At 52.7% G+C, this 13,206-nt stretch overlaps 1 protein-coding gene across 3 annotated transcripts in view; it reads right to left on the bottom strand.

Moving 5' to 3' along the window:
- CNTFR (ciliary neurotrophic factor receptor) overlaps positions 1-12,917 on the bottom strand; it is a 201,614-nt gene extending 188,697 nt beyond the window's left edge. For 2 of the 3 annotated variants that reach the window (XM_086770535.1, XM_086770536.1), the window contains exon 1: positions 12,790-12,917. In XM_086770535.1, coding sequence (XP_086626661.1) covers positions 12,790-12,882 — 93 coding nt within the window. In that variant the 5' untranslated portion in view covers positions 12,883-12,917. Of the gene's footprint in view, positions 1-10,470; positions 10,629-12,789 lie in introns of those variants that run through there. The other variant, XM_086770538.1, reaches the window with a different exon arrangement.
- Positions 12,918-13,206: the final 289 nt, after the last annotated feature.

Below are 13,206 nucleotides of genomic sequence, written 5' to 3'. Positions count from 1 at the left end.
GTGATTATCCCTCTCAACTAATCTAATGAAAATTATCAGGAGGCTACTGACCTCCTGCTACACACACTAAATAATGCACAAAGCCTCAGGATCAGACAGGCAAATCATAACCCTGCCTTATCTTATCACTTTCTATACAGCTCCAGGCTTGTTCCACTCATGTTTGGCTGTGTTAGCCAAATGCTATCTCAGTGGAAACCACAGCAGAGCCAGCCCTGAGAACCGCACAGCAAAAAGTTACCTCCGTAAGATTTATTTTTGTAGAAGCCAAGAGCTCCAGCAGTGGATATATTTAGTCTTTAAGCTGCTGTCTGGCTCCCGAGCTTGTAGCATGAGGTGGTGCTCCTCTTGCACCAGGCTTTGGGAAAAGCAGCGCTGTCCTGCTACTTTGATGAAGGGTGCAAGGAAGGCAAGGTCTAAGAAAGGGGTGCATGAAGGGGCTCATTGCTCCAGGTGGGAAAAGCCACCCCATCCACTCCATTCTCTTGGAAACCTCCCTGTTTCTGCCTTCTCCTGCAAACAAGGCTGCCCACCCTCTGTGGGGTGCCACGGCACAGACAGCTACATGAGAACTAGGAAAGCAGGAGGACCCAATACCAGGGATGCTCCATCCCCAGCTCAGGGCACACAGTGGGAGCCAGGGAGGTGTGCAATAATCCTGTCCCACTTATTGCAATTTGCCTTTCCTTGAGGAGAGACAAACTCCAAGAGCAGCAGCTGGAAGAGATAAAAGCTACAACTAGCAATTAAGGCAGCAAGACCTAAACAAGGAGCTACAAAAAAGTTGTCACACACTCCCCGTACAGCCTCAGCTTGAGCACCACACACAGCTAGAGGAATACATTGCACAGAGATGACTCCAAGCCTAAAATAAGTTTCCACTCAGGAAGCTACAGAGAACTGTGGAAAGACACTACTAAAGCTGCCTATTTTTCTGCCTGCCCACCCTACCCTTCAGACCCCCCCCAGTACAGGAGCTCCCAGCTTACCTCTGGTCACTATGGCAGCCAGGAGCATCACCCCACAGCCCTCACAAACTCCTGCCAGCCCCAGCAGCCTGCTCCTGCCCTGCAGACCTTCCCTTCGAACAGAGCTCTCCCCACCCCCAGAACACCTGATTTATCCTCCCACCCTGGCTATCAGGGGACTGGAGCTACTTTTCTCCAGCTGGAGAGGTGCTATGTGAGACACAGGTGGGCAGGATTTCTCCTCTTTTACGTGGCCAATTCCTCCCCTCTTGCAAACTTTTAGAACCAGAAGGGCAAACAGTCTCCTCCAAAGTGAGCAGAAACAAAGAACAAGGTGGGTTTAGGCATAACAGAAAAGGGAGCAAGAGAAATCATAGAAAGACAGGCAGGAAATAGCACAGGGTTCAGCTTTGGGAAAATACCAGCTAACACATGCAAGGAAAATGATCCATAGCAGAGATATTCAAAGGGAAGCAGAAATCTGGGAAAAATTAATGTCCACAGCAGCAACTGCAGGGGGACAGTGAGCAGGCAGGGCTTTGAAAGCGAGCACTGCCAAAGTGGAGGCTCTACCTAGGGCAGATCCCACCTCTGCAGAAGCAAGGATGTGCAGCCCTGCTGCTCCATGGACGCGCCCGTGCCCAGGGGTGTCCTCAGAGAGATGGTCCTGAGCCCCAGGGAGCACGTCCCACCATCTGGTTAACGAGCCAGGACTCAGCAGAAGGAGAGGTCCTTTATTTTTCTCCCCTCCTTTCAATTTTAGAAAGCTGTCTGTTGCTGAGGCATCCGAGCAACTTCTGGAAGAAGTTAAAATGACAATTAAATTCCTCCATCTCCTAGCCTGGGTGACAGGAGCAACCTCGGGCTTCTGGTCATTGAAGCCAAGACTGTAATTGCTTGTGTCACAGCCTTGCTCCATCCACATCTGCTGACTCTGCCCTTAAAAGCGAAGATGCAGGTCAGTTCGTGTCTCCACTGTCAAGCAGCTGCTTGGTGTCCTCCACAGGCACGGCGGTGAGTGTCAGGGCCACATGAGAGCCATTGGCTGGGCTAAACCAGCGTCACCCTACTGAGTTATGTGGTACCCTCTAAACTGCCATCTCTCCTGGAAAACGCTGCTCAGGATGCTCCTGATGCTGTGCAGGGTCTGGTGAGCGTAAAGTGGGAGGTGAGAGCCTGGCAAAACCGAGTAAAATACATCTGTCTCAGGACTGACTTTAAAATCAGGCCAGAGCAGGGAGGAGGCCTGCACAAGAGTAAGGGGTAGATTTAAAACTATACGGCAGAAAACCTGCAAAAATGCCATAAGGACCAAAGCTGGAGCTGGCTGCTGGTGCTGGGACCAAGGGATGGCTCCAGCTCCTGCAGCCACCCCTGGCTCTCTGCACCAGCTGCTCCAGAGCAGAGGTGACATCATCCCGTTCTCCTGATGGGAAACAGGTGCCGAGACCAGCCACCTCTCCTCCCAGTTCCCACGGTGGCAGAAGGTTGCGACTGCCTGGGAGGAACTATGACCTACGGTGCACCAGAGCTTGCAAATGCATATTCTGGAGAGGTTTCTCTGCTCCCCAAGCTGACTTCCAGCTGGAGACACGTGTCTGTGCTTGTCCCCAAGGCAGACAGCAGTAGCAGAGGCATCCTCTAGTGCTCCTCCCTGTCAGCAGAGCATGGCAAAGTGTTCGAGTGACAGCCTCGGGGGACAGGAGAGCAAATCACTCATCATGCATGGACAAGCACTAGCCTTCCCTGCTGAAATCCAGCTGGCAAGCCACTGATTGGCGTCACTCGTCCTGGTTGTCTCAAGGCAGACTCTCAGCCCACTGGGACTCTACTGAGAATCCACCAGCTCATTGCACACACGCTCACCACTAAGACCTAGGTCAGATGCAGGCTGGAGGAGGAGGAAGGGATTGCATGCAAGCCCCTGATATTGCCCTCTCCATCCCAGCACCTCTTTTCCAGTGCAAGCCCTGGCTCCGTCTGCTGCTTTTGAACACCCGCTGCCAATTGATTCCAGCATGGCCTGAGCAACAGGGGAAAAAGGAAGCTGAAATCTGTTTCTCTTCATGCATCCACCAGCTGAACTGTTGCTCCAGCCCTCACGCGTTACTGCCAGTGATAGCAGCGGCAGGAGGAACCCAGCTGGACTCCTCTGATGCAGGGATGGAGCAGGGCAAGCTGTTGCAGGGCCAGCACTTAGGAGAAAAGCATCTTCAGCTTGACAACTCAGCAAATTTGATCTGGAACTGGCAAGAGAGAATAAATGTAAAGCCTTTAAATGTCATCTCAGGGATTCAGTTGCCAGAACTGGAGACGGACAGACAGATAAGCACACAGCACTGCACAGAGAGCTGGATGCCCTGCTTTGGTCTACACAGAGTATGCACTAATGTGTCCCGCAGCTGGCATGAGCTGTCAGCAACTCAAAAAATCTGGTTTTCTGCCACCAGCTCTGCTCTGGGACCTCAAGGAAATCCTAAAGCTGCTCCAGGTTTCAGTTTCCCCTCTTTGCAGGCAATAATGCTTCCCGGCAACCCCAGGTCATGGCAAGGTTAAAGGCTGACCCTGGTAATGTCCAATAGTGAGCAGCTTTGAGGAATTCTCCAAGCCTAAATGCAGATGTACAATAAGCCAAACCTCATTTGGGTCCTAGACCCAAATACAGATCAGACCATCCCAATTCCTTGCTGTGAGAAGGAAAGTCAAAATCATCCACCCACTTCCTTTGCCATTGACACCTCTGACCTGGGCGAGTCACATCATCTTCTCCTCCCTTTGCCAGCCCTGGGCAGACAGCAAGGCCATCGGTCCATGACTGGCTCTTCCCTGTGCCTGAGGCAACCCCTCTTGGAAAAAAACAGCATTGCTGACCTGACAGCAGGTAAAGATGTGCCAAAACTAGTAAGCACAAATACCACATGCCCCTGAAGTCAGGGACCTACCACAGCTGTTGGAGAAGTTACTCTTCGTCCTTGCTTTGTGGAGGAGCAAGCTCAGATGAACTTGAAGTCACTGATCCAAAGCAAACATGTGTCTATACAGCAAAAAGCCCTGTGCAGAGTGTGGATATGGAGCATCAGTGATCCCCCGTCCCAGTCCTCATCCCATCTAAACAAGCCCTATGAACTTGGTGTGTCTCAGCATTGCTGGGAGAGAGCAATACGCACCAAACCAGAGCCCAGCAAGAAGGGGGTACGAATAGGAAATGGTTGATGGCAGCTAACAACTCCAACCGTAGCCAAAGGAGGGGATCCCAAAATGTTCTGAGAGCTGGGATGTACAGAAATGCCCCATCGAAAGAGCAAGAGGTTTCTGCCAGGTGGCACAGCACATCTGTGGCATGGCCAAAGATACTGTACAGCCAATGTGCTCCCTCCAGCATAGATTTCAGCATCGCCTGGTGCACTGTGCCCTGTACTTACTTTTGTGCATGAAATAAAAACTAGACTCGCCAACATACCCAATGGGCCTGTCAAACTAATCACGTTAGGAGGGCTGGAAACACAGCAGCAGCAATAGCCGACCCCTGCTCCGGAGCCCGTGCAGAAATCATGCATCCAGGAGACGGAAAACCCTCTGTCGTTCCCGGAACCAAGTCAATAAAAGCACAGACAACTCCATCCAGAGAGAGACCTTTTTTTGTGAATCACAAGAAAGAGCGGCTTCAGCTCCCCCAGCTGCAGATAGGTGGGCAGGCACAAAGAGCCAGCATGGAAACGTATCTGTGCAACACGTGTGGGGAATCGGCCGCCCCACACATGTCCAGGGTATGGGGTGAGAGGAAACCGCTCTGAAATGCAGCACGGGAGAGCTGTGAAAAAACAGCCACCGCTGTTCAGCGCGACTTCTCCCACCCCCCACCCCAAGCCCGGTTCCCAAATCGAACAGCCTCCCACTGACACAGGCGTTCAGCGTGCCGGGGAAAGAGGGCAGGTTATAGGCAAGGATTTCAAAGCTGAGCAATCCCAGGCAGCTTTGAAGGGCCTCATATTCAGGGAGCAAGAATAACCCACCCTTTTGGGAGCAAAAAAAAATCCAAAATGCACTATGTCCAAGTGCCTCCAGAACAAAATTGTCCCCTTCCCAAACTCACAGTTATTTCTGGGTGCATCTTTGCCCTTATTTCTAGAGCTCTTTGCTAAGTGAGAAGCCTGAAGGACTGGACAGAGCTTTTTTTTTATCAAATCTCAGAGCAGCAGCATTTTATTCTCTCTCCTTCTTTTTAATGTATTTATTTTTCCAGCCCTTATTTGACTGGAGGCCAGAGGAGGGTAAATCAGACATTGGCAAAGTCTGTCACGGGCTGCCTGCCCTTTGCATCTGAGAACCATGCTCTAACCACAGAAGAGGGTAAGTCCTCGTTATCACCTGCATTTTTTAGGGCATGGACAAAAGAACCATGATGCAGAGAGCATACCTATATTCCAATCAGACACAAGGTTGTTTTATTATATGTAATATTGTTTAATTTCACAAGCGAATGCTCGCGCCTGGCCCCGAGGAACCCAGCCCAGCCTGCTTTCTCCAAGCATGCTGGTAGCATCAGCAGATCCCTCCTTCTGCGTTGCTCAGCTTGTGGAGCTCCAGCAAAGGGAACTTTACACCTCTCACAGATGATCCCATGCAGCTTGCAATAGCTGCCATGCCTGCAAGCGATTTGGGCAGGGATCAGCCTGGCTCATCTGCAGGTCTGCTGCTGGGCATTTGCAAAGCACATAGCATTAAGATGCCTTGGTGGTCGCCCTGAAAGAAGCTATTTCTGGAGCAAGGAAGATGCAGCGGTCAAAAAGCAGCTACCTTCTCTGCCTCCCATCCATCATCTGTAGCATGGCACCCCAAAATGCCATGTCCCCCCCTTGCAGCACAGAGAAGCCATGGCAATAGTGTGGAGTAGGGACAGACGGATCGGTCAGCCACGCACAGCCACGGCAGGGTCCTACAAGCTACTACATCCCATCTCCAAGTTCTTCTCACCTGTGCTCCAGAGACTGGGTAAACCACTAGAGACCACGGGAAGTAGGAAAATACCAGGCTACAACTTTGTGAACAAAATGCATTCACTGGCTTAACACCCACGTAATTAAAAGCAGGCGCATCCCTTGGTAATTGCTAGCACAGGGATGTGCCTGGTTGTGTGTTTGCTTTAGGGGGTCTCTGGTACTACCTACAAAAGCAAAGCTGGCTAGCAGTCCCTCTGCAGACCGAGGCTGCTCACAGCACCGACAAAACACACAGCTGACCCTGCCTTGCCCCGAGGATCTTCTTCTCTTCCCATCCAACCAGGAATAATAGTAGCTCCTTCCTCCCAAGGAGGTCTGAGATGTCCACTGCTACTCCCAGAGCTGAGCATCGCCCTCAGGGGACATTTGGGTGCTGAGGGACTGGATTCAAAGCCTCCTGGCAATTCTGAGGGCTCTGACAGTGGTGGGGACTTCAGCCCTCAGGAGGGAGAGGATGCTTTCGCTCACTGATGCTGGCAGTGACAACCAGCTCTGCTCTCCACGCTCATCCACCAGCCAACTCTCTGGCTCCAACTGGCTCCTACTGGCTCTTAGCATAGCTGGTGGGAATCGGCAACTCATACCATCTCCTCCTTGCAGTGAAGAGTGAATTGGCTTAATAAAGACCAATTGACTCAATGGATAAAAAGCAGGGAGTGAGAGCAGCCCCAAAGCAGCCCCCAGTCCCTCCTTGCGGAGAGGGACCAACCACCCCACTGCCCAGGTTTGGGTCAGCGCAGGTCCAGGTTGCGAGTCACTTCCAGCATCAAGGCAAAGCCTCTCCAGCAGTCTCTCCCTCTCACCCAGCATTTCTTGTGCCGCTTCCCCTGCCAGTTCCGTCCCTCACAGGGTGTGTTGCATAGTATTTAAATGCAACCAGGTCCACGCAAGCCAGATTTCAGTCGATCCGATGTACCATCTGTAAGGCAACACTGAGAGAGGGGTCAGGATCCCTCCACCAGCTGCTGGAAATGCAGCCACGACTATAGTGCAGCATCATTTATCGCAAGCCCTTCCAGCCTTCCTCCTCCAGCCTCCCCCAAGCAGGGAGCAGCAGAAAGCAATCCCCCCTCGGGGAAAAGAGAAAGGAGATTTCCCACATAATGGGCGCTAGTATTAATTTTTCTATCTGCTGCAGCTTTCCTTTCATTCTGTGACTTTATGAACATCACTCAATGCTGGCAGCAGCCCTGGAGGGCATCACGAGTCACCTGAAGGAAAACGGCTTCTTCTCGTGCCGGCATCTGGGCTGCCTCCTAGATGGAGGGCAGCAGCCCCAGCCACGCACGGCCATGCTGCCCAGGCAGCTCACAGCCACGCCATCTGATCAGTGGTGCCTCAAGAGGGCTTCGATGACATCTTTAGGGTGTCACGGCTAATTAGAGCCCTGACTATACCCTGTAATTAGGTAACGTCTTCAGACAAATCACCCTCTCCTCATCAAACCATGTCACGCCTTCAGATACAATCCCTAATTGACTTAAAAGTAGACTCGGCACTTCTTCCCGGACCTCCTTCCACTTCACAAGGCATTTCAAAATAAATAAACCCCTGGTCCTCAGCCCTGGCTCAGAAACCAGCTGGGGAAGTGCCCTCGCATCCGCATAGGCACACGCCTGCACGGCCGGACACAAAACCTCCATCAGAGGCACAAAGCAAATGCACTGACGCAGCAGCATCATCCTCCTCTGATCTCTCATTTCGAGCCATCCTAGTGCTACTTTCAACAACAGTCAGCAAAGCCTTTTCTAGGAGAACGGGAGTATTTGCAACGCGTCAGTGTCCTACTAAAAATATTGCCTAGGGGCTTGCAAGAGAAGTGGTGCTCCAGCAAAGGAGTGACAGAAGGCATTAAAAAAACCCAAAACATTTAGAAATTAATACGCCAGAATGTTATCAAGCATCAGCATTTCATTCCAGAAGCTTGATTTCTGTTTTCATTAAGTAATGAATAAACTGAAACAATCTGAATGTTTTCAGTTTCCCACTAGTGCAAAATTTTAATGTATGATATGCAAAAAACCCCCACCATCATAACTGCAAACATGCTGAACAAAAACTATCAAAATTCATAGAAGATAAATATTGAGTCCTTCCAAGCCTGCTATGAGAACAATGTCTCTTTATTTGCTGTCCGCAAGGTTTGTTATAACAAGAGAGACTCCAGTATACAGTGTTTTAACATACATACGTGCATTCACAGCTGGAATAATAGATTTTAAGGACAGAAGACAATATTACAGCTGAATGTATGCAGAAATGCATAAACATACCTTCAAAAACACATTCTTTGCACCCTACCTGGATATATACATGGACACATATATATGATATATATACACACTCCTCCCCACCATCTCTCAGATTGATCCGAACCATTCATTAAATCAGACTCTCTAAAATTTCTGCTGCTTTGGGAAAACGTGACCCTGAGGAGACATCACATGTGAACTTAACATCCAGCAGAAAATGAAACCATAGCATGGTTCATCTTGAAAGCCTACCCTGAATCTAACATAATCCCTGCTCTGGACAATGCCTCCAGAGAGGCATTAAAACCATGGTAGGCATTTTCCTGGATTTTCCCAAATTCCCTGGACGCTCCTTGGCACTCTGGCCATTGCTTTGGAGATGTTTCTGGCTGACCACTCCTGCTGCTCCTACAGCCATCGACGCACGGGTCCAAGAGCATCTGGAGACCTGCATCCTGCCCGCGCCGCAGGACGGGTGACCTGGTGCAGCCCTTGGGGTTTAACACTCGGGTCCCTACAAAATGTGCAGGGAGACGATAGCTTGGAGGGTCAAGAGCGGCTTTGCATCCTTCTTCCCCATCCCTGACCACGGGATTCCAGCAGATCTCGTGCCCCCTAGTGTCATCCCGGCGAATGGACCGGCACCGGGCACCGGGTACCACCCAGCCCAGGCAATGCCACTCATCCCACAGTAAAACCATCACCGTGTTCTGCTGGTACGCCCAGCACAGTTAAATGCTATTTCCCATAGTTCAGGTGAAGGGTCCTCCTGACCACCCCTGGGATGGCGTTAGTCCCCCAAAGCATCCCCGCACCCGGCCCGCTGCCACCTCCATTAAGGGTCCTGCAGAGCCCCAACGAGATCTGCCTCACCGGCAGATAGCCTGAGCGGTGTCCCTGGCAAGGGGCCAGGAGGAGGAGGAGGAGGCAGAGAGCATCTGCGGTGGACACTGTCCAGAATACAACTGCTCCTAAAAATAGACGGTCCCTGGAAGGGCACGGTCCTTCCAGCTAACGGGAATGTGCGGTGCTAGGAGCTCAGGGTTTGGGATGGCAAAACTTTAAAGTGCATGAACACAGTTCACCACTGCCTTTGCACAAAGTGCCCATTTCTTCCCCATGAGAGCACCTGTGGCATCCAGCTCTGGCCATCACCACGAGAAGCAATGCACAAAACCATCCCAGAACCCAGCATCCCTGCCTGGCAGCCTGCTCTGACCAAGCGACAAGATCCAACATCTCCTGGGAAAATGCCCATGCTGGCTGCAATACTAATGGGTGCAACTGGGACTGGACCCCACTCGTGGAGCACCTAAACAAGAGGTGTGTGCTGGACAGGAGCACAGGAAACATGCATTAAGCCTGTGCCTCAGTTTCCCCACCTGCCCACCAGTCCTGATGCAGCTTGCCCACTCTTATTTTGCTCATCCCTCCGCATTCAGCTATAACCTCTCGAGGTTACAAGCACCTAAAGCACCAGCCCTTTCCAGCGCAGGCTAGCAGCATGCAAGCAAACCCCATCCACTCATCGCCAAAATTTGGAGGAATTCTCCCCAGGGCACTGACCTGGGTATGCTGCTTTCTTCTGCAACACCGAGCAGGGACTATAGCTTAGAATAATGGGGAAGTAACTCAGTTCAGTGCTGACAAAGCATCACAAGCCCCAGCGGGGTGGGAGGGGAGGAGGTGTCCTTCCCTCACGCTGCCATGCCTGGTATACATCATGTTTAGGGCCAGGCATACGTCACCTACACAAAATGGACAAATTGGAGGGATTTCAGAAAAACGAGCGACAAAAATGATCAGGAGACTGAAGGGATTGATTTACAAGGGGAGATTAAAAGAGCTGTGATCAGTCTAGCTGAGCTGAGCAAGTACTGACAGAATCAGTTGGATGCTAATCTGCAAATGGGATGAAAACGATATGGGAAGGAATAATTTAGCATCTTCAGCAGAGATGGGATGAAATGAAGGGGAACTGAGTAGGTAGGCAAAAAAAACCAAAAAAAAAACCAAAAAAAACCCCCAACAAAATCCCCCCAACAATGCAAAGTAAAACTCCTTTCCTAGCTGTGCATGATTTCATCTCTGTCAAAACACACAAAGTCCCCAAAACTCTTTCTGCCTAGGACAAGCACACTTGGGAGCAACCGTGCCTCGGTGCCTACGAAGGTGTGCACACACAGGCATACATGCACATACACACATGCACGGACACACACACAGAGCCCTTTCCCACCCCTGACTCACACTCAGGAAAGCAGCAGGGCCTCCACGTTAACCCGAGAGGACGGAGGCTTCACGCTTGCAGGAAAGCAGCGGAGATTGAAGGCTAAAGCCGCCGGGAGCAGTGGGAAGGTCCCCGCAGATGGATGCCTGTGCTCTCCCAGGTCTTCACAAGGGAAAGGTGCTGAGACGGCTTCCTGCAAAGTCGCAGGAGTGAGCTCAGCTGCGAGCACTCAGATATTTACACACAAACAGCACATTACTCAGCAACTCCCATTTGTCAGGCGTAATGGCAGCGGCAGCGATAATAAACGACAGAGCCGAGAGACAGGCTCCCCAGACACACACCCAGCCCCAGCCTGAGCTGGAGCAGGACGCATTCCTCCGGCTTGCCGGGGAATTAATTGAGAGCGGCCGGGAGCTGAGGCTCGCACCCACAAAACTCCTGCTGCTGGCTTCAGAGAGTCGGCTACGTCTCCGAAAGCTGAGCCTTGCCTGCATGGTTATTTGTACATGTACGTGCATCACAAGCTTTGTGTCTTCAAAAGGTACCAGGGCTTCTTCCTTCCCAAGTCCAGGAGGTGCTGAGCACCTTCCATGGGGATGGGGATGTTGTACCTTGGCAGGAGTGGGTCGTCTTGGGGTAAATCAGATCAAAGATAATGCACAATTGTCAGACTGTGGCTTGGCCTGCTCTGACAACAGGCTCTGATGAAGTTATTCTAAAGGGCAATTGCAAAGAAGTCTGCCAGGCACAGGGCTCTCGTATTCAAAGCACAGCCCATCTCGGAAAAGTCCACCCTCCCCAGCAACCCCCAGCGAGCTCTGGTCTCAGGACCTGGTCCCAGTGAGACGCCCGGTTGGACACGAGCATCCCTTGCACATCTCCAGCCATCTCAGAAAAGCTCTGATTCCTCACAGACGGGCAGAGCAGGGAGCAAGAACGGCTGCTCCCACATATTTGCGTGTTTGGCAGGAAGCAGCCAGTGTCCCTGTGTCCCTGCCTGTACACACAGCCAGCAGGACCAGCATCGGCATGTGCAGGTCCAGTCCCTCACGGAGGGTGACGTGCGTGCACAGTGAGTGAGCACAGTCAGAGTTAAATGAGCAAAACCCTAGCAGAAGTCAGCAAACTCCTGAGGAAAAAGCAATATGAGGAAAGGACCTCCTGGACAATCCGACAAACTAAAACACAGAGAGAACGAGAAAAAGAAATCAATTAGCTTTGCAATAGGGTCTGCAACCTGCGCTACCGACTCTATGCATGCATCTATAGGTGTGGGGTGGGGAAGAAAGGGGCTTTCTAAGAGAGTGAAGGAGAAGTGCCGATCTTTATACCAAAAAAGTTTAGCGGATTAAGAAACAACTGCCAGAGGAGCCAGGGAAGCCGAAACATGCAGACCAGGTTCTGTCCCCAGTGAAGGCAGCACAAATTAGCTCAAACACTGGTTGGAGTCCCAGCCCGGTTTTAAGATCGCAGTGGGGGAAGTCACCAAGATCTGGAAATGTAAGGGAGTTTGTGCAGCAAAAGGATCGGTGTGTATTATGCAATTCTGGAAAGCAGCCCTCGTACTCGCACTCGGGATGAACAGCCTAGCCTTGGGAGAGCTGTTCCACAGACGCGCCATGCAGCCGCTTTTCTTATAAAATCACACAACCGCCCCTCAAAAATAATAATAATAAAAATCAGTAGTGCCACAGCAGGGGAAAGGGCAGGTTGCACCTTTGGAGAAGGGAAGAAAAGTCTGCTCTCCCGCCCGGGAAATCCAGAGTCTTCGCTTTACAAAGAAGCCCCTCTGACGCCCCCCCACTCCGGACCCTCGGCTCCAGCCTCGCTCATGCAATGCAGCACGCTCGTCCCTTCCAGCCTTCAAACTGATGCTGTCCGCAGCGTCCCCGCTGGGGAAACGGGGGGCGGGGGGCCCGCTGTCCCGGGTAGGGGGTGTCCAGGGACGCCCCAACCCCGTACCCCACCCCATCCCTTCCCCGCCGGGAACGCCCGCACACACACACACACACGGCGGAGCGGGGAACTTGCCCAAATTGTTTCCTCGCGCGTTTCGCCCCTGCTTACGGCGCGGGGAGAGCGAGGGGGAGGGGTGACACGCGCGGCCCACGGCGGGGCGCGGACACGCGTGGGCACGCTGGGGAAAGGTGCGCGGCAGCGAGACGGGAGGGAACATTAGACGCAGCAGTGGTGGGGGGCCGAGCAAGCGCTCCCCCCTCCCAGAAAAGCAGAGGCGCTCCGCTGCCCCCCGCCGCCCTCCTCCTTCTCCGTCCCGCGTTGGGGGTTTGGGGGGGGACACGGGGGGACATGGAAACCCCGCACCACCCGGTACTCACGGCGCCTTCCTGACTCCCGGCTCTACCCCATGCAACCACCGGCTGCTTCTGCACCGGCTCGGGGGCTATAAGCTCTTTTAAACTCCAGCACATAACCCATGTGACCGCAGAAGCCACTGGTAAGGAGCGCCGGGGAGCCAGCGATGAGCTCAGCCCGCACCCCCCGGCACACAGCGCCGGGGACGCGCTCCCGGCCCCGCCGCGCCGCGCGCGCCCGCCCCACGCCCGCACACACCCACGCGCACACACACACACCCCAACCTCCCCCGACGCGAGTGGCCCCGGCGGACACGCACACCCCCCACCCCACCCCACCCGTGCAAATGTACACGGCGGAACACACTCGTGAAAGCGCCCGTGCGGACGGAGCCACGCACGCGTGCACGCAGCCGCACAGCGCGGTCCCTGCGTTGCGTG

The sequence above is a fragment of the Chlamydotis macqueenii genome, chromosome Z (assembly GCF_036417535.1).
Source record: "Chlamydotis macqueenii isolate bChlMac1 chromosome Z, bChlMac1.mat, whole genome shotgun sequence".
Taxonomy (NCBI): Eukaryota; Metazoa; Chordata; class Aves; order Otidiformes; family Otididae; genus Chlamydotis; species Chlamydotis macqueenii.
Note: the sequence above shows the minus strand (reverse complement) of the source record. Positions and strands in the feature narration are given on the sequence as shown.